This window comes from Callorhinus ursinus, unplaced genomic scaffold, assembly GCF_003265705.2.
Source record: "Callorhinus ursinus isolate GAN/ISIS: 27379988/994484 unplaced genomic scaffold, GSC_fseal_2.0 scaffold49, whole genome shotgun sequence".
NCBI lineage: Eukaryota > Metazoa > Chordata > Mammalia > Carnivora > Otariidae > Callorhinus > Callorhinus ursinus.
The window spans coordinates 9,023,987-9,046,363 of record NW_027397111.1 but is presented as its reverse complement, the minus strand read 5'-3'; the positions used below and the strand labels follow the sequence as shown (position 1 = coordinate 9,046,363).

General features: G+C 44.7%; 1 protein-coding gene across 1 annotated transcript; it reads left to right on the top strand.

Annotated features, from left to right (window-relative positions):
• Positions 1 to 5,761: 5,761 nt before the first annotated feature.
• On the top strand, positions 5,762 to 12,788 carry EIF3F (eukaryotic translation initiation factor 3 subunit F). The gene is made up of 8 exons (XM_025894211.2): positions 5,762 to 6,175; positions 8,804 to 8,874; positions 9,128 to 9,207; positions 9,633 to 9,770; positions 11,096 to 11,187; positions 11,603 to 11,739; positions 11,872 to 11,985; positions 12,562 to 12,788. Exons 1-8 carry the CDS (start codon positions 5,782 to 5,784, stop codon positions 12,637 to 12,639), a joined length of 1,104 nt encoding a protein of 367 aa, XP_025749996.1. The 5' UTR covers positions 5,762 to 5,781; the 3' UTR covers positions 12,640 to 12,788.
• Positions 12,789 to 22,377: the final 9,589 nt, after the last annotated feature.

Here is a 22,377-nt window from a genome sequence, read left to right as displayed (position 1 = left end):
GTTTTTAAAAAGAACATGTTGTTCCTAACTAGCAGAAGAACAGAAACAATAAGAAAACACAATCAATCAAATAACCCCATTAAAAGGCTAAATATAAGTGAAAAAAGAATATGGAACGTCAATCAAATAAAAATCAAAAAATAGAATGTTAGAAAATGTTAGAAATTAATCCAAATATGTCAACACAGAAAATGTTAATAGACTAGGCTTGTGAATTCAAAGACAGAGGTGGTCAGGTTGGATTTTTTAAGTACTTAGGTATATGCTACTTACAAGAGATACCCCTAAAACATAAAGATATGGAATGCTTGAAAGGAAAAGAGTGGATAAAAGATACGCTAAGAATGTACATATCAAAAAAAAAAAGTACGTATCAAGGGAGATCTGATAGCTATATTTATAGAGTTAAAAAACTAGCAGAGTTAAATAATATGTTACTTAGTCATCCATATATATTTGAAACCATAATTTTGAAGCAAATTGATGTTGGACACAAAATTCAGGTGAGTTGTCATTTCTCGGGGTGGAACAGGGGGCAATGAAATATTGGGGAAGAGCACTAGGTCTATGTACAGCAACAGTGCTGGAGCGAACTCATACTAGCTCCTAAATGCCAGTTGTTACATTTTCAGGGTATTTGAGAGCCAGTTATGAAACTGCTAGTAGCTTGAAATCAGCCATGGTAGGAGTATTTATCCTGTAGAAATTGGCCAATGCCAAAACTAGGGCCATTTTTTTTTTCAGGGAGCTGGTTGTTAAACATTTACTAGCATACCACTGAATGATAATATTCTAATACTCATAATAATAATATTACCTGTTATAATATTCTAATTTTCATAATAAATTCTATTATATATAATTCTATTATAGTAAATTCATATTCTAATATATAATATTAATTCATAATACTACCATTGATAATGTTCTAATCCTTGGTTTGGGTTGTAGTTTCTGTTCATTAGTTAAAAAATGAATGAGTGTTCTATTCTTGGTTTGGATAATAAGTCCTGTTCATTATGTTATTTAAAAAATAATGAGTGAGGGGCGCCTGGGTGGCTCAGCCAGTTAAGCATCTGCCTTTGGCTCAGGTCATGATCTCAGGGTCCTGGAATCGAGCCCCGCGTCATCGGGCTCCCTGCTCAATGCTTCTCCCTCTGCCTCTGCCCCTCCCCAGCTCATGCTCACTCTCTCTCACTCTCTCTCTCAAATAAATAAATAAAATCTTTTTTTTAAGTTTAAAAATAATGAGCAAATGAATGAAACAAAAAAAGAAGCTCATGAATGAGCCAAAGTGTCATGAACAAAGAGTATGATTATTACAATTCTGTGTACCTGTGATAGAAAAAAAGAGCACTAAGTTTCTTCCATCTGGGAGACATCAAGTGTCAAAAGAACCTCCACTAATGAATGTGGTCCATGGACACCTGAAAAGCACCATCCCACTCTCAGAGCAACACACCAGGCTGCAGGAATGAGAAGATGGCCACATCTAGCCCAGTGGAGATGAGCATTCACCATGCAGGTCTGAGGCTTCAGGTCTGTGACACTGTTCCTTTTAAACCGTGTGGCAGTTGCTCCTTACCACCCCAGCCCAAAAGGGCTTTCAGACAGAGGGCCTTCTGTGCAAATTCCAGCGTAACAGAAGAGTGTCTTAGCCCTAGTGGAGCCTGGATAAGGCGCGGAACTTCCTGAAGCCAGCTGGCAGTGAGCAGTGAGCCGAGACGAACCGTGGGAGGCAGCCTACAAGCCTGCCTATGCTGGGGTGGCAGGGGTGTCCACCCAGGTATGGTTCCTGCACAGCCCTGCCCCACCAAGAAAGGTTCATTAAGTCCCACTTGCAGCTCTGAGAGAGCCTAGGGCTCCCACTTGCGGCCCTCCCATAGTTGGAGCTGTAGTCAGAGCTCCCTTCACTCCAGCCCATCATTGAAGAGGTGGGATGGGTTTATCAAGCTATGGGCCCCAATTTTAACATGAGCCTGTAGCTATGACCTTCATCTTTTCAGGAAGGACTGTAAAGCATACTGCTGAGGACAGCCAGGATCCCAGGTATCATGGTGAATTTTATGTGTCAGTTTGACTAGGGCACAGGATCTCCAGATATTTGGTCAAACATTATTCTAGGTGTGTCTGTGAGGGTGCTTTTGGATAAGTTGAACATTTAAATTGATAGACTGAATAAAGCAGATCGCCGTCCCTAATGTGGGTGGGCCTTGTCCTATCAGTTGAAGGCCTACATAGAGCATAGAAATACACCACCTGTATTAAGAGGGAACTTCACCTGCCTGACTGCTTGAGCAGGACACTGGTCTTTTCTAACCTTCAGACTTAAACTGAAACATAAGCTCTTTCTGGGTCTTGAGTCTGTCTGCTTTTGGACTAGAACTATATATTGGCTCTCTTGGGTCTCCAGATTGCTGACTAAAGATCTTGGGACTTCTCAGCCTCCATAATCATATGAGCCAATTCCTTATTTAAATATATGTATATTTAATATATACATGGTTCTTCTGGAAAATCCTGACCATATACCATGTGTACAATACATTTCCCATAGTCAAGGGGATAGTTCATTTTCTCTCTCCCCATGCCTTCTGCCCTTTCCTGATGAACCTAGGCCTCAGAGTGTCTGTTTATAGTGTTCAGCCTGCCTGGATCCCTCAATGATTGAAAAGCCAGCATCCTGGATGTATGTATTTCCTTGTTCTGGCTGATCAGCATTCCCAGGAAGACCATGCCAATGATCTCTCACCACCTGCCTCTTAGCTATATGGCTGGAGAAAAATATAAAAGTTCACCATATCCTTGAGGTCTCCAGGCTCAGCTGGGCCCTCCCATAATTGACCAATGCTTTTGATGGCTCACTCTTGGTCACTCTTCCACCACCCAAAGGCTGAACCCCACCCTTGCACTGCCATTCTTTTTTTTTTAAGATTTTATTTATTTGAGAGAGAGAGAGAGAGAGAGAGAATGAGAGACAGAGAGCACGAGAGGGAAGAGGGTCAGAGGGAGAAGCAGACCCCCTGCTGAGCAGGGAGCCCGATGCGGGACTCGATCCCGGGACTCCAGGATCATGACCTGAGCCGAAGGCAGTCGCTTAACCAACTGAGCCACCCAGGCGCCCCTTGCACTGCCATTCTTAACAGATCACCTTGGCTCCACTTCCCTGAGAAATACATCACTTGACAGGAGGTCCTGCAACTTCCTTTCATTCCCCAATTCAAAGTGTCTCTGATTCTTCATCCACCTCTTTCTCTTTTCTTCCCAGAGAGAAAGGTCTTTAGGCCAGTGATGTAAAGGCCAAGTTCTTGGTGGTGAAGTGTCCACACCCAACTCAAATACATGGATAGGAGGTCCCAAGGGTGTGCATGGTCAGTTTGGGGAAACAACACCACTTCATCAGAGGTGATTCTCTCCTCTGGCCTTCTTCCCACGGAATGATTTCCAGGGATAAGCACTTGCTAAGGCAGACTCTCACTAGGCACCCATAAGGGAGGCCACAGCCTAGGGCAGTCTCTGTAGTATGTCCTTCATCCTGTGCAAGGCCATCCCTTTCATCTACCTTGTCCTTTCAGGTCTTTCTCCCTCCCTCCTTGTTTCATTAGTTGGTTCTTTTTCTCAATTCAAACTTTCTCTTTCCTTTAGATCCTTACCTTTAGTTTAAAATATACTTAAAATTTTTGCAGTCTAAATTGTCCCCTTCTCAGTTCTACTGTTCCCCCTGCTACTGCCTTAAATGTCTCCTCTCCTTCCCACCAACGCTCTTGATAGAGTAGCCAGCACTCACTGCCATCAGTTCAAACTGACCATTCTCACACCTGAATTCTTATTTCCATGCTCACCCCACCCTCAGTTCCACGGACACTGCTCTGCTAGGGTTGGTAAAGATCCGGATTACCAAATCCAAGTCCCCTTTCAATCCTCCTCTGATAGGCTCTTCAACTGTGTTTTGGGGGAATTAAAAGAAAGAATGCATGTCTGCCTAGAGTATTGACAGGGGAGTTGGATCATGTGAATTCTAATTACGGAAGGTAGCTCTAAAGAGAAAGCAGTGCTTGGATATGAGAGTCAGGGCTAAGAAGTCCAACCTCACCCATCCACCTTGCCAACTGGATGCCAGGACTTGACCTAATTAAGGGAGTTGATTGGTTTCCTGACAGGCAGATATTCTCATTCCCGCTGTACCAAGAAGGAAACTGAGACTCAGAAAAAATTATAGATTGTCCAAAGTTATGCAGTGTGTTAGAATCAGAGCTCCTTCCATTACACAGCAGTGATAATAGCTACCACTTAATAATAATAACTGCTGTAAATCAGTCACATGCTAAGAGCTTTACAGAGGTTTACTCATTGAAACCTCTCCCAAAGTACAGACTAGCATCTCCACCTGACCACTCTACAGTTCTGCTTGGATGTCTGATAACATCTCAAGGGCAACACCTCCAAAATTGAACTGAGGATCTTTTCCTAAAAAACTGCTCCACTTGTAGCTTTCACTATCTCAGTTGATGAGAACTTCTTCATTCTACTTGTTCAGCACGCGCAGGCGTGTGCGCGCGCACACACACACACACACACACACACACACACACACACACTGAAGTCATCTTTGACTCCTCTATTTCACACCTCACATACAATTTCTCAGAAAAGCCTGTTGTCTCTAAAGATATCCCTATTCTACCCACTTCTCACCATGTCCATGGCTACTGGCCTGGTCCCCTCCACCATCACCTCTCCCTTGGTTACCTGCTAATCTCCTAACACGTCTCCCTGCTCTTTCTCTCTCACCCTCTTCTCCTCAGCAGCCACCCCACCTCAGCCCATTCTATCCTTCTCAAAGCAGAGTGTTCCTTTCAAAAGTCAGATCATGACTTTCCCCTGCTCCAAACCATGCAGTGGCCACTACCTCCCTCAGACTAAAAGTCAAAGTCCTTCCCATGGCTTAGGACGTCCTTAGTGATCTGCTCTGCAACCCCTATTCAAAGGTCCATTTCCTGCTCTTCCCTGCCATGATCTCAACCCTCCAGCCACCCAATAGCCTCCTCACACACTCCAGGCCTGCTCCTGCCTTAAGCCTTTGACTAGCTGATCCCTCTACTTGGAGGCTCCTCCCCCCAGTAATAGCCACCTCCCTCGCCTCCTTAAATCCACTCAAATCTCACATTCTCATTGTTACCTAACCTAACTCCTGATTCCCCCCTATTCCACACTAATTTTTCCTTTTTCATAGCACTCATCACCTTCTAACGTATTATATGATGTATTTGTCTCTCTCCACTAGATTGTGAATTCTTCGAGGACAACGATCCTCGTTTTGTTCGTTGATATATATATTCCAAGCGCCTAAAACAGCGTCTGGCACATATTCAAACTGGTAAATGAGTAAGCCACCGCACTGACATCTTATGACGCTGTCAAGAAGTGCCTTTAAAAGGCACTTCAACATTCACTATCCCTTTAAAGTCAAAACAGGAACTGCGACCCATTCTCCGCTCTCTAGGTCCATCTGGCGGCAGCTGCGCAGACCGAATCGTTCCCCTTCTCTCAGCGCCGTCCCAAGTTCATTCGGAACCATTTAGCTCGGTTCTCACTGAGTGCTCATCGGACCTAAATCAAAGAGCACAAAGCCAGAGCAGGAAATTGTAGTGCCTTGAGGAGCATCATCCTTAACCAATAGGCGCAAAAAATCTAGTTCACGTGGTTCACATTCAGCCTATCGTGCTCCTAATATTCTTCAACTCACCCCCTTCCGCTCTTGGCTCCTTCTCTCTCGACAAGATGGCCACACCGGCAGCACCGGCGAGTGCTCCTGCCGCCGCTCCAGCTCCAGCCCCCGCCGCGGCCGCGGCCCCAGCCTCGGTCCCAGCCCCGGCCCCAACCCCAGCCTCAGCGCCAGCGCCGGCTCCGGCTCCAGCGGCGGTCCCAGCTCCGACGCCGGCTCCAGCCTCATCCTCAGACTCGGCGACTGCGGCGGCCACGACTGCGGCTCCGGGCCAGACCCCGGCCTCAACGCCAGCCCCGGCGCAGACTCAGTCGCTGCCGGGTCCTGCTCTCCCAGGCCCCTTCCCCGGCGGCCGTGTGGTCCGGCTGCACCCGGTCATTTTGGCCTCCATCGTGGACAGCTACGAGCGACGCAACGAGGGCGCTGCTCGAGTGATCGGGACTCTGCTGGGTGAGTGGTCAGACCGAATTGTTCTCTCCCACCGCCCACCTCCCTTTTAGCTTGTTCACTTCTCGTCCCATCCCCATTGACTTCTTACTCCTCCATCTCACCTTCCTGCCGCGGTTTATCTCCTTAAGGAACTTGAGCTTTCCTGCCAGATTGCTGTCACTTCGGTCGACATAAAATACGTAAGCAGTAGTGAGTTACTGAATAAATACCATGTGCCGAATGATTTACTTTTTATTGTTAATCTAACCAGTATTATTTCAGGTCAAGTGTGGTTAGTCCCAGACTACCAAAAATGAATTCAGATGCTGACTAGGAAGTCAAAAACGTCTGACTCCCTAAACCCAGTGACCTCGCCCCCCCCCCCGCCCCCGACTAAATGTTTTTATTTTCCAGATGTGTTTGCAAAGACGTTTTTAACCAGTTGGCAAAGGAGTGGGGACATCTGTAAAAAGACATCCCTTTCAACAAGTAAACCAGTTTGGCAGAAACTCATTTAGGGTTTCAGTAATATTCTGCTTTCCTAAACATTTAATCCTGGTCTTCTGTAGTCTCCCTGATATGTTAATTTGTAAAGCTGAGAAGCAGTAAAGAAGAATTACTAATAATAGGCCCTTTTCTCTGGAGACTGCTGATCCCATCAAAGTCATTTTCACTCCATCTTTGTCATCAATTTTAGATACCTTTGTGAATCCAGTCTAGCCTCCGTCGTCATTTTTCATATTCTTAAATACGTAATAGTCCTTCCACCATAGAAGACAATTGGTGTGTTGCAAAGAGGACAAGATTTGTAGGTAGTTTTCACCAAATATTAACCATGTGCCTTGGGACAAATTAAAGTCTAGTTCTTTCGGGGGCTACTTAGACTTAGTCTTTGCAGGAACTAAATTATTACCAAAAGCATCTAACTGCTGGCACACATTAGGTACAAAATGGCTGTTGGTTGCCATCCTCCACCACATCAGAGCTATACAGCCCCCCCAACACACACACACACACACCCCCACACACCCACCCCTGCTCTCTGTCTTTGAAGGTTTAGCATTTTACAGGAACTTCAATTGATCCATCATCTTCCAAACATTGTCAAGGTTTTCCTCAAACCAAGCCTTTGTATTCTCTTTGCTACAAGTACCTTCCCTGCTCTCCCTCATTTAAGTTCCACTCATTTTCCAGGATCCCAGGAAAAGTGTTACGTGTCAATCCTTCATCTCATACTACCACCCTCACATCCATTCTTAACCTCCCGAAGTATAATAGCATTCTTAACTGTGTCCTACTTTGAGCTCCTGTTATAAATGATTTTTTGCAACACTAACTTGGCACTTGACAAATACTGATTTACTCTTTAGCTCTACTGCCAAATGTTCCAAACTCACTGGAGCTATTTAAAGAAACAGTTCTCTACCCAGGGAGACCACTAAGTGCCCCAGATACTGTAGTGATCCTAGGTAGACCGACTGTAATCTAGATATTTAGATCCTTCTTCCAGACTGGGATCATGGTACAGTGCTAGGTGTTATAGAGACGGTACTTACTGAAGAATGAAACAAAGACTGCTCACTAGGAGCTTAAAATTGTCTCAGATACTAATTCATGAAACATACTTAATTTGGTTAAATGAAGTCACTGGTACCTTTTAAGTATCACAAAACTGTTAGGTATTTAGAATTCAAGGTTTGATAAAACAACTACTCTAACCTTAAATTCAAGATGAAGATCTACTCATGTGAATAATTGGAATACAATGTGATAAATGCTCGTACTGAAGGGTATTGTAGTGGCATGGGACTATAGAAGACTTAAAACTGCTTCAGAAGTTTGAAATTGTCAAGTTTATCCAATGTTGATGAGAGGTCAAATAAGATAAAGCATATTTATCCACTGGGTTTGGAGACATAGTTTCAGCTACGGGAGCAGAAACCATAGTGAAGTGGAATTAAACAGACACAGGTGTGGCAGCATTGTGGTCTGTGATAAAGGGGGGAGGTGCTTGAAGCCTTGTATGGGTGGTGCTAGTAGTTTTGAGAAACATGGAGAACTCGAGACTAGCAATCTTAGGTCAAGAAACAAACGTAGTGGGAGTAAAGGTATCAGAACTAGAATAGAAGCTTGTAAAAGACTGAAACTGATGTTTTAAGGTTCACAGGTAGAAGGTTTCTGGATGATGATGGGGTTAAGGTTATGACCATGGGACTAGATGGCTGAAGGGAGGTACAGGTGAAGCTCCCTAAAATTGTATTCTGAGGTTAGGCTTCTGTATGGGTGGCTTATGTAGACATTGTCAGAGTTTTGTGGATTGAATTATAAGAGAAAGTCTAGTGGCTGAAAAGTGAAGGTCACAGAGTGAAGATCTGGAGCAGGACCGGTAGCAGGAAAGAACAAATAGCAGAAGAGCTTGTGAAGGAAGAATAGACCCTGTTTGTTGATGGTTAAAGTAAAGAGACCACTTCAGAGTTTCAGTTCTCTGGAGAATCCTGATTCCATTGATGCACATGGCTGAACTTGGAGCTTATGAGTTTAATTTTTTGTTCATTGACTTTGAGGAAGCCTCTGAAAGCATTTGGAAAGTAATCGGAGGCTGTTGAGAGCTCTGGGATTTTATAACACATGGACAATTCTCTCTCACAGGAACCGTTGACAAGCATTCAGTGGAGGTTACTAACTGCTTTTCAGTGCCGCACAACGAGTCAGAAGATGAGGTGAGTGGGAGCTTGAGCTGCCACTGTGTGGTCTATAGCTATTCGTTCGCTAGCCTCTCCCCAAGCACCCCCCCCCCCCGCACAGTATGTTGAGTTCATAACTAGAAGTCCTACAGTTCAGAGAGCTTTTTTTCCTACGTGTACATACTTGCTGGCCCTCTTTTGTCTGCTGGGGGTGGTCCCTTGTCCTTTTCTTCCATTTTTTTCTATGGACTTCTGGCTTCTTAGCTTCCTTTTCTGCCTGCCTTCTTAGGTGGCTGTTGATATGGAATTTGCTAAGAACATGTATGAATTACACAAGAAAGTCTCTCCAAATGAGCTCATCCTGGGCTGGTAAGTTGGAGTGGGGCGAATGGAAAGTTTTGATGATTGCCAAGGTTTTTTGCTACCAGACTAGACATTCTGCTCTGTTTTGGAGACAGAATATTGGAAGTATATTACCTCAAGGAACTACGAATTGAGTGTGTTTTGCTGGCAGTTCTGATCTCATGAGGCCAAGAATATTTATTTTGAAATGTAGCTTTTACTAAGCAAATATTTTTGCCTTGCTGGTGACTTACGATGTTGCAAGAGCTCTGAGAGTCAGCCTTTGATTTGATTTGATACAGTTTTCAGTGTATTTATTATTTTTACATTTGGGGTGTCACTGGGGGTAACACTACCATAGGAGTGTCAGGCATCTAGAGACACCCATGTCACCGTCGTGTTTGGTCTTAATGTCACATGTAGACATGAATCCACACTGTTCCATTTTCCAGGTATGCTACAGGCCATGACATTACAGAGCACTCTGTGCTGATCCACGAGTACTACAGCCGGGAAGCCCCCAACCCCATTCACCTCACTGTGGACACGAGCCTCCAGAACGGCCGCATGAGCATCAAGGCCTATGTCAGGTGACCGGTGTTCGGGGACACAAAGGCGTAAAAGGCTTATCTAGTTCATACCACGCCTGGATGACACCCACCTCCCCCCAAAGCAGATTTAATCCTTCAGTGTATAGCTCATCATCTCCTAAGGAAGTCCATTCCTCACTCTCAGCAGTTATCGTTAGAAGGGCTTTACTCTGAAACAGAATCTGTCCCTGAAATAGCCACTCACAGATACCAGTTGTACCCCAGATTTCTACTCATTGGTCTTAACCAATTTCAAATGACAGCCCTTTAGGTATTTGCGCAAACTTACCGTGTTTTTCATGGCATCTTTTCTATAAACTAACTCTTCACGGCTCCTATAGCTGATCCTCACGTGGTATTTTGGTCACGATCCTTCACCACATTCTGTTTTTTCTGAGTCACCCCTTAGTTTGCCATCATCCCGAGAACTGAACACAGGACTCCGGGTAGTACACGTGAAAGGGCGACTGTCCTTTTGAACACACCCGTTGCCCCAGGGTTGAGTGCAGTTTTGATGACAATAAGTTTATAGTTCTGACATACTGAGCTTGCAGGCAGTTAAAATGCCCGTTGATGGGGGAGCTCCAGCGGCATGCTGAAGAAGGGGCTGCTAGAGGGGTGGGGGGGATTCTCTCTCTCCTGGTTAGAGTGAAGGCATTTGTTAGTACCTTTCTTACTGAGTGACTCTGTGCTGTTCATGTGTGTCGTGATGTAAGCAGTTAGCCATGATGCTGTGAGACGGTGGTGGTGGATGCCAAGTGCTTATGGGCTAGTTGGTGTACCGCTAAGCTTTATTCATTGCCTGATTTCTTAGCCTTTCCAGATATCTCAGACTCTTCATGGTCCAGTGAAAAATATTATTGTTGACATAGTAAAGGCAGTCACCTTATACTGAGATTACTTACAGCACCCAATCTGGTCTTGGTGGGCTGGAGTCAGGTGGCTCTTTTCAGTGCTGATGGAGGGCTCAGTCTCATAGAAGACCTGTCCTTCTTCTTCTTCCCTTGGGGGTGGCTATCTGGGCAGCCATCTTGACCGGGAAATCCAGTGTCTTGTTTCATCACTGAGATTGCACAGTGCGCGAAGCAGTCCTCTGAAGGCCAGGTCAGGTCTGAACGCGGAGCGCCCTCTCCCAGGCCAGGGTTTGTATGTGGAATGAGCTGGAGGAAAAAAAGTGACTTGCTCCCACGAGATCTCAGGTTTAGATGGTTCCAGCCTTATCTCAGAACCGTGGAACCCGTACTCTTGGTATAAGTGCTTTCCCAGCCTAGACTACGAATCTCTCCCCCAAGTCCATTTGTTTACCTTGACTTCTCTCTCCCCAGCACTTTAATGGGTGTCCCTGGGAGGACCATGGGGGTGATGTTCACACCTCTGACGGTGAAATATGCATATTATGACACTGAACGCATTGGAGGTGAGTAACCTTACCATTCCTTCTTTTGAGGTCTGGTATTTTCAGGGGAGGGGTTTGCCACTCTAACGAGTGGAGGGCTTTGGGTGGGTTGGAGAGGAACCATTGATCTAAAGTTTGTGATATAAATGGGCTGCCAGGAATTATTTGTGGAATTATTAGAGGTGGGAAATTATCAGCACCAGAGGCTATGTGGCCATACATATAAGAGCAAAACCAGTGATTAGCATACTGGGTACAGAAGTTGAGCTCTGGCAGAAAGAAGAAAAGCTAACAAGGGCAGAGCAGGGGAGTTTAGAGAAGTTGGCTGTGTCCAGAGGGAGGTGGGGAGGTTAGCAGAATGGTTAGACATCATCTCTTTCCTGTTGGGGTGACTGAAATCTCTGTGCCTGTTCTATTCCCCATCTCACTCCCACAGTTGACCTGATCATGAAGACCTGTTTTAGCCCCAACCGGGTGATTGGGCTCTCAAGCGACTTGCAGCAAGTAGGAGGGGCATCAGCTCGCATCCAGGATGCCCTAAGCACAGTGTTGCAGTATGCAGAGGATGTGCTGGTGAGGGGGGGAGAAAGAAAGGAGGAGGGCATAGATCTCCACTCCGAGATCACTGAGAGATGTGCTGGCGAGATGGCAGTCCTCGGTGGTGAAAATTAACTGTGCCTCATTGTATCTTTGTTTGGTGCTCAGTCTGGAAAGGTGTCAGCTGACAATACCGTGGGCCGCTTTTTGATGAGTCTGGTTAACCAAGTACCCAAGATAGTTCCCGATGACTTTGAGACCATGCTCAACAGCAACATCAATGTGAGTGCCGTCCCTGGGCTTCTGGGATCTTGTGTCTTCCCCCACCTCAGCTCATGCACAAATGTGAAGGGAGTTGGGGGAGATGACCCAGAGGGGAGAGGAGGAGGGGCTTTGCCTTCAGCCCCTTGCCGTCCAGGTTGGGAGAAAGGAAGAGATAGTACATGTGCTTGGAGATGCCCCCACCTTCTCTTCCTTGATTCCATGTCTCAGGTACCGCTGATACTACTGTGACTTGTTATGTAGATTCATTGTTGAAAGAAATGCTAAATCCAGAGGTTAATGAAAATGCAATTTCTTATTTTCCCCATCTGAGTTCAGACACTCCCTCCTCCATATTCTACCCATGGACCTTGGCTAAAGTACCCCACGTTTATTAGCGTATCAGTAGAGATGAAAAAGTGTTCTCAAACATTTCCTTCTTATCTTCCACCTTCGACTCTTGCCTAGCCACTTCCTGAGCTGTCATTTATCCAGGCTGTCCTCATACCCAGTGTTCACCATGGAGCTGGCCAATGCCAGACTTTCTTCTCCCTTTCCACCCAATCCCTCACTCATTGTGGCTTCTTCCTCTTCCAGGACCTGCTGATGGTGACCTACCTGGCCAATCTCACGCAGTCACAGATTGCCCTCAATGAGAAACTTGTAAACCTGTGAATGGGCCCCATGCAGCACTCCTGCCAGTCTGGGCCACCCTAGGACTCAGAATGGAGTGAAGTAGAATGGTTTTCTTGTGGTTTGAGTCACACTGAGTCAGTCAACAGCTTGTGACTCTAAATAAATATAGCCTACCTTTTGTAAATGAATCCATCTTACATGAGTTTACTGCTGGGTGAGGGGGAAAAACTGTTCTAGAGCACACATAGAAACCAGGAAGTGAATACTCTGGGTAGAAGTTGGTTGTGTGTTTATGACTCTCCATCAGTGGTTGCTTGCACCCATAGCCCAAGCTCAAGCCACTTTATCTTCACCTGACTCCAGACCAGGTAGCCTTCTTTGCACACTGGTTTTATAGAGGTACTTTATTCCCACTCTTTTGCCTATGATCAGAGCAGACTGAACCTCCAGAGAATAGATTTTTATCATTTCTCTTCCATAGCACCTTAAATGAATGGCAGTACAGAGTGTTGCCCTGTGCACAGTTAGGAGTCCCTAGAGCATGTGCTAGTGAGTGAGTGGAGAGGAAAGAAGGGAGTTGGTACAAATCTCAGTCCTGGGACCCATGAGGATATGCTGGTGGAAGGACAGTCTTCTGAGGATTAACTGCGCTTTGCCACATTTTTCTTTTGGCCTTCAGTCTGGAAAGGTATCCTCTGACAATACTCTGAACCATTTCTTGATGGGTCATGTGGTTTCCACAGGAAGTAAAAATGAGAATCCATGAAGGGAAAATAATTAAGAGAACTAGATACTTAATCTGAACTGAAAGAGTAGAGAATGTGGTCAGAGTCATAAACTACTTGAATAATTATTTCAAGAACTTTTTGCCACTATGGTTTGGGGAGGCAAAATTAGGATCTATAGATTAAAGAGATTTCCCCAAAACTTCTTGGGTTTTATTTCTTGGGTAATATATGTAACTTGAGACCACCCTTTGGAATCTAAGCAAAGACTAGTGACATTTCCCTGGGATTTTGTAGGATAGTCCTGACCTCAAACAGCCCTTTCGTCTGATAGCCTAAGAGTGTTCTACCTGGGCACTGCGAGATGTTTTAGGTTGAGAAAGAAATGGGTCATTATTCAGGGACTGAGGGTTGGTTACATATTGGAGTGAAAAGGCGATTGAAGGCAAGTGCATATCAAAAAGGCCTGGGTCCTGATTCTGGTTCTGAGATCTGTAACCTTAGGAAAGACAAAATCTGAGGGTCATGAGATGCAGATCATAATAATACATAGCTCATTAGAGTACTGTGTGAATTTGATAAAGTGATGAATATCAGGTTAACGTGCAGACAATAGTGCCTGGTAACAATAAGCATATAGGAAGCGGTAGCTATTATGTCTAAAGCTGAGTACAGTTCAGAAGTAGTAAGAAACCCATGAACCCCATCCTGGATCCCAGTTCTGACTCTGATATGTAACTTTACGAAATACAAGTTCTTGGGGTTATATATATAGTAAAGATACTTTTTTACATGTAGGCAAACATAAATACACAAAATGATAAAAGTTAGGCCAAATTGTGAGGTTAAAAAGAGCGTGCACAATGGGAAAAAGGTTGATCAGAGCTCCAATGTTTGTGTTCTATTTTTTGGATGGGTGGTTGAATACCAACTTTAGTTTTTTTAAATATGCGTGCTAAAATGCCAAGGTTGATCACTGAAAATATATATAACCTCCAAATGAAAGTGATAGGAAATAATGGAATAGGAAAAGAAATTTTTTTAAAATTGAGAAATGAGAAAGCATGAAAAAAGTGGGTAAAGCAAATTAATAAAGTCGGCAAAAATAAGTCCAGATATAGTAACCACAATAAATGTAAAAAGGATTAAATTAACGAGAAAAAAAAAGATTGAATTTTAAAGCAGAACAAACCCAAGCCATACTTCGTTTGCAGGAGACACAACTAAAACATGGACACAGAAAGTTCTCTTGCAACTATAAGCAGGACATCTTAAAATGTTGAATAAACAAGAGTAGTCTCAGGAGACAGTACATATTACAGAGTCAAAATGCAAAATCTAACCCTTCCTCTTTCCTTAGAGGCTGCTGAGAGCCTGGTACCCTTGACCTTCCTGAGAAGCATAGGACAGGGGACAAAAGAAATACCAACTCTCAAGAAATGTGCTGTCTTCAAGCAGAGGGCAGCCAAAAGCATTTCTCCTGGAATTGAGATTGTAAAGCTACAGAAGGCCAGAAGAGTCACTGGGAAAGATTTTCACTGAGGAGGTAAACCTAGACCCCAGGAATGGAACTTGAAAGATGGCAAGGAGGTGTTCCTGGGCATGAGAATAAGAAGCTTGAGCGAAGCAGAGGTAGACTGTGGCCTGGACACAGTGAAGAGACATGGTGCAAAGGACAGCTAGCAAGAGAATGGTTGATGCAGGCTTGTCAGCACTAGAATAGCTTAGGAAGACCTCTACAAAGTTTCTGAAAGAGACAGGAGTACCTTTCAGGGTGATGCCATTGGTCATCTGAAAGGTAGGTGGAGTGGTCCAAGTGAGAACTGCAGGTGACGTGAATTAGGACCTTAAAGAGGCCCAGGAAATGAAGAGGCAGAACACATGAGAAACGGCAGCCTGGCATGCCTTGGTTGAGCACACGATGCAGGGTTCTTTGCCACATGCTCTGCCTGGTGGCTGCCACATACCCTCCCATTCTGTACAGAGTGGGACGTGGAAGCAGTGACTGCCAGCAATTCTGAGCATCCCATGACGGGGAGAAGCAGCAATCTGTTGGAAACAGGAAGTTAAGGCTAAGATCGGATTTCCACAGTCTGAGCAGAAATGGAACAAGCCTATACTGATGAAGATAATGCTCCAGAGCTGGCAGACTCCCTACCTGCACCCTGCATGTCTGCCCTGTCACATGATGTTCCCTGTTCAGGGCTCTTCAACAATCTTAGCGAAATTTTTCCTACCCCTACTCCTGAAACAGCTTTCTAAAGAACCCCCTAACCAGTACCAAGCATTTCCTGCACTAGAACCTTCAAATACTAACCCATCCTATCTTATCTCCAAAATCGTGTCCAAACAGTCCACAGACCTTAGCCACCCCAAACTAAGTCCTTTTCATTCCTCCAAACCATGCCAACCAACTAGCCCTACTAAGCCATGGACCCACCATCCATCCATTTCTCAATCCCTCTTCCCACCAGAGCTGTTCAATACTAGTTTACCCAGCGTCCTTGAGCTTCATGCTGATGGTTGCTTTGATAGAGAACGTTTGCTTCATAGGTGTAAATGGCCTATTCCTGTACTTTCCCTTTTACCACCCCAGAAATCCCTTACGATTTACACTGAGATCGTGAGCATTTTGACATTAGGAGAATGCTCAGTGGTTGGCCTAACCCTAAATAAGGTACCCTGAGCCCTTGGACATCTGGGTCCTAGAAATACACATTGACTCCTAAGAGAATAGATTGATCCCACAGGTGTGCATCCTCTGGTATACTGAGCCTCTGGACTTAACCCTGTAAGAACTCTGATTCTGGACCACTTGACCCCAATGAGCAGATTGATGCCAAGTGGCAATGAGTCTCTGAAGGTATTTCATTGACACAACGGGTAGTAACCCTGTGCACGCTAACACCATTTGCTGTGTATTCACTGTTACCATTCAGCATTAAGATGTTAGTATTTTGTCAAATACCATGCCAGCACTAGGTGAATAATGTGCACTCTGTGTTACTGGCCTTGAGTTCACATTTTGGTGGGGAAAGCAAAAGTAAATAGTTGGAAAACAGTAGAAAATGAGTGCTGGATCTAGCATTTACTGAGCACCTATCTTGTTTGGTCAGTTCATATTACAGAGGGAGCTGGGCTCAGAGAAGTTGAGTACATTACTTAAGGTAGGGAACACAGTAAGTGATGAAACAATTTTTAATTCGGGTCTGGATTTTTTTTTTTTTCTCTGTAGCCCTCTGCTTCAGTTTCGTGGCCCAATGAAATAATAGAGTGAAAATGCAAGGTAACAGGAGCATATTACAAGGATTGACCAGCTCTGTCATAGGGAGCCTGGGAAGATTCTACCCAGACATGATACCTGAGCTGGCCTTTATTTTGAACAAGGAACTCAGAAAAGGATAAATGGGGCAGAGGAAACATATTTTTAAAAGCTTAACCTGTTCAGAACCTAAGGAGGCTAATGCAGGAGGCCGACCGTACGGGCCCTCAGACTATGGAGATTGGATTTTATTCCAGAAGTGGGAAGGCACTAGATAATTAGGGATTTTAGGAAGATCACCTGGTAGTGCGGAGGAAGGATCAAAGAGAAGCAGGAGGTGGGAAGACCAGTCAGGGCCACTGATTGCTCAGATGACTGGCGGTGGTGATGTGACAAGACTCCGTTTGAAGAGGGGGTTATAAGGCAGACTCAGGAGGGTGTGGAGACTGGTTGAACTTGGATGGTGAGACTTGTGAGTTTACGATGTTGCCTGGTTTCTGATAAAGGTGATGGAAGGGATGGTAGTATGTGGAAAACCTGGCTACTCGAGAGTGGTGGAAGTTTAGAGGTTAGAGAGATGTGTCCAGAATTAAGATTAGAGGAGTAGGTTGGGACCTGATAAAGCCCAAAATGGAGTCATTTGCCAGCCCCCAAGATTTAATTAGTTTCAGCCTGTCCCAGGAATGTCACCTTTTAACGGTCAAATCTGAAATTTCCTAACACTAATGAGGCAATCTGCATAATGAAAAATCCTGCCATTTCTTTCTCCCCCCTCCAAAAAGTTATGTCCTGGCCTGAAACAATCCTTTTATTTTTTTAAGATTTTATTTATTTGACAGAGAGCACCCAAACGGGGAACAGCAGAGGGAGCGGGGGAAGCAGGCTTCCTGCTGAGCAGGGAGCCCGATGCGGGGCTCGATCCCAGGACCCTGGCTCATGACCTGAGCTGAAGGCAGACGCTTAACTGACTGAGCCACCCAGGTGTCCCCAATCCTTTTATTTTGCCGGTAACTTGCCTCACCCTCTTTCCTACAAAGACCTTCCATTTTATACAACTCCTGGGAGCGTCTCTCCTTGCTAGATGGGATGCTGCCCAACTCATGAACCGCTTAACAAACCCAATTAGATCTTCACATTTATTCAGTTGAATTTTGTTCTTTAACAGACCAAATGGTGAAGTCATAAATGTAGCTAAGTAATTGCGATGTCTTTGATAAACTCTGGGGCTGCACCAGATCTTTTTGAGGAAAGGCTGAAGAATTTACCCGTTTGAGTAAAGTAATACCAGCTGCCAACGATATGCTAAGCAAGAAGTTCTGGTACCTGCTATGAACCTGCTGGAGGGGACAGACAAGTAAAGAGGTGATTGCTTTGGGAATCACAAGGCATTGGAGGTCATGGACGGCTTCCAGTTAGGAAGTAAAATCCAAGCTGGAGGAAACAGACTGAAAAAGGAGAGAGAGGAACACAGCATTCTAAGCACAGAAAGCTGGCAAAGGCTCAGACACAGTGTCAACCATGTGGCTCCGTCGTTGCTGACTCTTGGCTAAGGAGATGTTCGTAAGGAAAAAACACTGTGCCTAGGTTGATGGGAAAAGGATGGTACTGTACTTTTTTTTTTTAACAGCCTGTGCTAACATGTGCACAAGTTTGTTTTTACTGTGAATGTGTGTTCACACATTCTCTTTGTATGTGGTTGTGCATATGCTAAAAACTTCAGAATGTGTCTGGATGAAACAGACAGTATGTGTTATCTAAGTTCTAAGACACCACGGTCCTCTGATTTTCTCCCATCCCCCTTACCCAGTCTTTTCTGTCCTTTAGCCTGGTCCTTCTGATGTAGAAAAGGTGTTAGGGTTTGAAGCCGATGGCCAAGAAAGAATTCTTGAGATGTCTTTGGTGCAAAGCGGTGGTTTTATTAAAGCATGGAGACAGGACCCGTGGGCAGAAAAAGCTGCACTGGGGTCATGAGGAGTGGCCGATTATATACTTTCAAGTTAGGGGGTGTGGTTAGGGAAAGTATAAGCCTGCCAGGTATTTTGAAAACAAGGTTTCCAGGATCCTGAGGGGGGGTAGCTATTGTTAGGAAAAGTTCATTTATTACTGTTTGGTAAAAACTCAGTCATGAGACCCTTCAGATGTATATCAGTGGGCCATATGCTTGGAGGATGATTGCTAACTTGTATCTTAGGGAGTTGGGGAGTAGAGAAAGGAAGTTTCCAAAGGAATTTTTAGATGTTAAAGTAGACTTGCAGGATCCCTGGGGGGCAGGCTAAGATTGCCTTTTGCCCTTAGCGAAGTATTAACACTGAGGCAGCTGTGTTCCTAGAGGAATGTCACTCTGCCTCTTTCAAGGACTTAGTGGGCTGTAGGTAGTAAAGAAATTTAATAATTTTTCTTCTGCCTTTGTTTCCCACATCACTTCCTCCTGTGAGCCTCCCTTAAGGTTTCATTTCCCTAGGCTTCCATCCTGGGCCTCTTCACTGTCTACTCCACACCCTTTGCCAGGAAGATTTCCTAGAATCCTTTGCGATTATTGCCAATTGGTTAAAGATTCCCAATCTTTAGCTCTAGCGCTGCCCCATATCCAGAACTGATTGCAGACTAGATACCTCACCAGATATCTCACCTGGAGGTCTCAAAAGCATTTTAAATTCAACATGCTCCATATTGAACTGATTGTTCAATGGACACCAGATATCTCACCTGGAGGTCTCAAAAGCATTTTAAAATTCAACATGCTCCATATTGAACTAATTGTCTCTTCCTCACCCACAAATCACCTCCTGAATTTCCTTTCTCAGGTGATGACACACCAGGTACTCTATTGTCAAAACCAGAAACCTTGGATGAATCCTAGATTCTCCCCTGCCTTTCCATCCTCGTGGTTTGATCAGTCATGCCTGTGAAGGGAGGCTTCCATAAGAACCCAAAGGACAGAGTTTAGAGAGCTTCTGGGTTGGTGAATAAGAAGGCATCTAGGAACAACGTGCATGCCAGGAAGGTGGTGTACCCCCAAATTCCAGAAACAGAAGCTTTTGTCCTTGAGACCTTTCCAGACCTCAGCCTATGGATCTCTTCACCTGACTGTTGATTTGAATCCTTTAATGTTCTTTAGTAAATCAGTGATGGTAAGTAAACCATTTTCCTGAGTTCTGTGAGGTGCTGTAGCAAATTGATCAAACCCAAGGAAGAGGTCCAATTTATAGCTGGTATGTCAGAGCACAGGGGACAACTTGGACTTGTGACTGGTATCTGAAGGGGGTAGAGGAAGGCAGTCTTGTGGGACTGAGCCCCTAACCTTTGAATCTGACACTGTCTCCAGGTATATAATGTCAGAATAAAGTTGTAGGACACTCAGCTGGTGTCTGAGAATTGCTTGATGTGGGAAAATTACTTGCACATCCAGTCGCAGAATTGTTTGATAGGAGTAGTAAGTGCAGAGTAGAATGAAAGTTTGTCTATTCATCCCCTTTGATCCATTGTCGTCACAGCCCAGGATAAAGTCCATACTACTTACCCCAGCCTGTAAGGCTTATCATAATCTTGCCTGACTCTCCACCTCCATACCTTATCCTCCCGGCCTGGGCTTCCTTTGCACTTGCTCTGCCCTCCGCCTAAAATATATGCCCCCTTATCTGGCTTATTACTACTGCTCTTCCTGTAGGCTTTAGTCTACGTGTGGCCTCCTCTTGGAAGGTGCTCGTATACCATGAGTGCATGACATGCTCCTGTCTTAGCATTTATCTCACCATTTGGACTCATCTATTTACTCTCATTAAAAAACAAAATTCAGGGGTGGGAGAGGGGGGGAAAAATTCAACTGAGTAAATTTTAAAGATCTCACTGGCTTTATTCAGTGACTCAAACCAGGTAGCATCCCATCTACCAGATAGAAGGGAGCTCTGAGGAGCTGTACAAAATGAAAGACTTTTATAGGCAGAAGGAAGCGAGAACAAGGAATATACTAGTGGACTGATGGATTGGTTGTGGCAAAGTCGCTTTCGTTTACGGGGTGGCAGGGGTCTCTGAGGCAGATCACCTCACTAGTGCTGACAAGGTGATTCTTGGTCTGGTTTACGAGTCTGTTTCTGGGAGAGGCCGAAACTGTAATGGAGTCTCAGTTTGGTGATTAGCATATGCTCAAGTGGGCCTGGCATAAGTGACTGTTTTGGACCTGTTCTGTTTTTAACACTCTCTATAGGAGCACAAGCTCTTTGAGGGTCAAGATAGTCTATCCTGTTGATTGTTACATTCCTAGATCCTAGAGCCAACCTAGACATGATATCTTCATGATAAATGTTTGTGACATGAATGAAGGAATACTTGGTGGCTTGCAGGATAATTACCACAAGGCACTGTGGACATGATAATTCATTAGGAGTCATCAGGATCCTTTGGAGAGGGCCTGGAGGGAGGGAGCACAGCAGACATAAGGTTATTTGTTTTACTCATTTATTCTACAAATATTTAATGATGCCTGCTCTGCACCAGACATAGTGTTGGGCACTGGGGATCTAGAGGTAAATAAACTGCTCTCTGCCCTCTATGGGTTTCAGTCTTACAGAGGAGATGCACAAAAATCAACAATCGTGAGAAGATGGAATACTTGCTATAGAAGAGATAGAAACAGGTCTTGGGAAGAAGACACAGTACAGAACACGATGAAATCCGCCAGAGGGTCAGAGAAGGGAAGAGACATAGGGAAGTGCCTAGGCACAGAAGAGGAAGAGCTTTGAAGGAGGAGGGATGAAGATCAAAATATTACTCTTAATTTTACAATGGCCTGTATATGGAGTGTTGTGCTTCCAAAGATACAGCAGCCTAGAGGTAACATAAGGTAGTAATAACAGCCACAGGACAGTATCTCTGTCACCCAGCTCCTACCTTCGGCGTTGTGGGGGTGGGAGGTACCCGCCTACAGATCCTCCAGAAAGTCGTCTGGGGTATCTTACAAGTTCTCTGAACTTGGAGTCAACTTTGTATTTTGAAATTTTAACTGGATTTTACAAAATAATTTTTTGACAAAATGATTATCCATGTTATTAAATCTTTAAAAATCTTACTTTGAATAGTTTCGTAAGTTTCTATTATGTAGACAAAACTAATTTATTTAAACGATTTTTTAGTATTGAACGTGTGGGTTGTTTCCAGCTTTGTGCGAATACAACATTCCATGGTGAACAGCTATGTGCAAACACGAGTGTCTTGATTTTCTATTTCTTTAGAATAATTTTCGTCCTCTACTCTGTGTGGCACATTGTCACCCGGGAAACCCACACAGTGCCACCCAACCTCTGCACGTGAAGGAGACCATTATGAAAGTAGATCTCCAGCTTCTGCTTACCCTCTTTCTACCGTAGAGGGAGGGAGTGGAAGCTGAGAGGGGAGCAGAGAAAATACGATTCCTCAGCCTTCCATGGGTCCATAAATGCCACAAACCTCTCCTCCTCCATCAGCCTAAACCAGGGTTCCTGTGAAAACTCAGAGTAGCTTTGGACAGCAAGGGATTCCAGAGAGGTGGAAACCTGAATGTGGTTCCCTTTTATCAACCCCTAGCCGATCTGCTCTCCTGAGCCTATGGGCTGCTTGTGTGTAAGAAAGTCTCTGGGCTCTGCTGGAGTCCTGGGAGAGAAGATTACTTTAGGACTGTGTCCGTGGTGGGCCACGGAAGTCTTGGGAGTCTGGTACAGAGGCGTCTCTAGCAAAGGTGTGGCCCAGTGATCTGTGGACCCTTGAGGGAAGCAGGTGTGGGCTCTTACTGGATTCTTGCTCTGGCCAAGAGTAGTT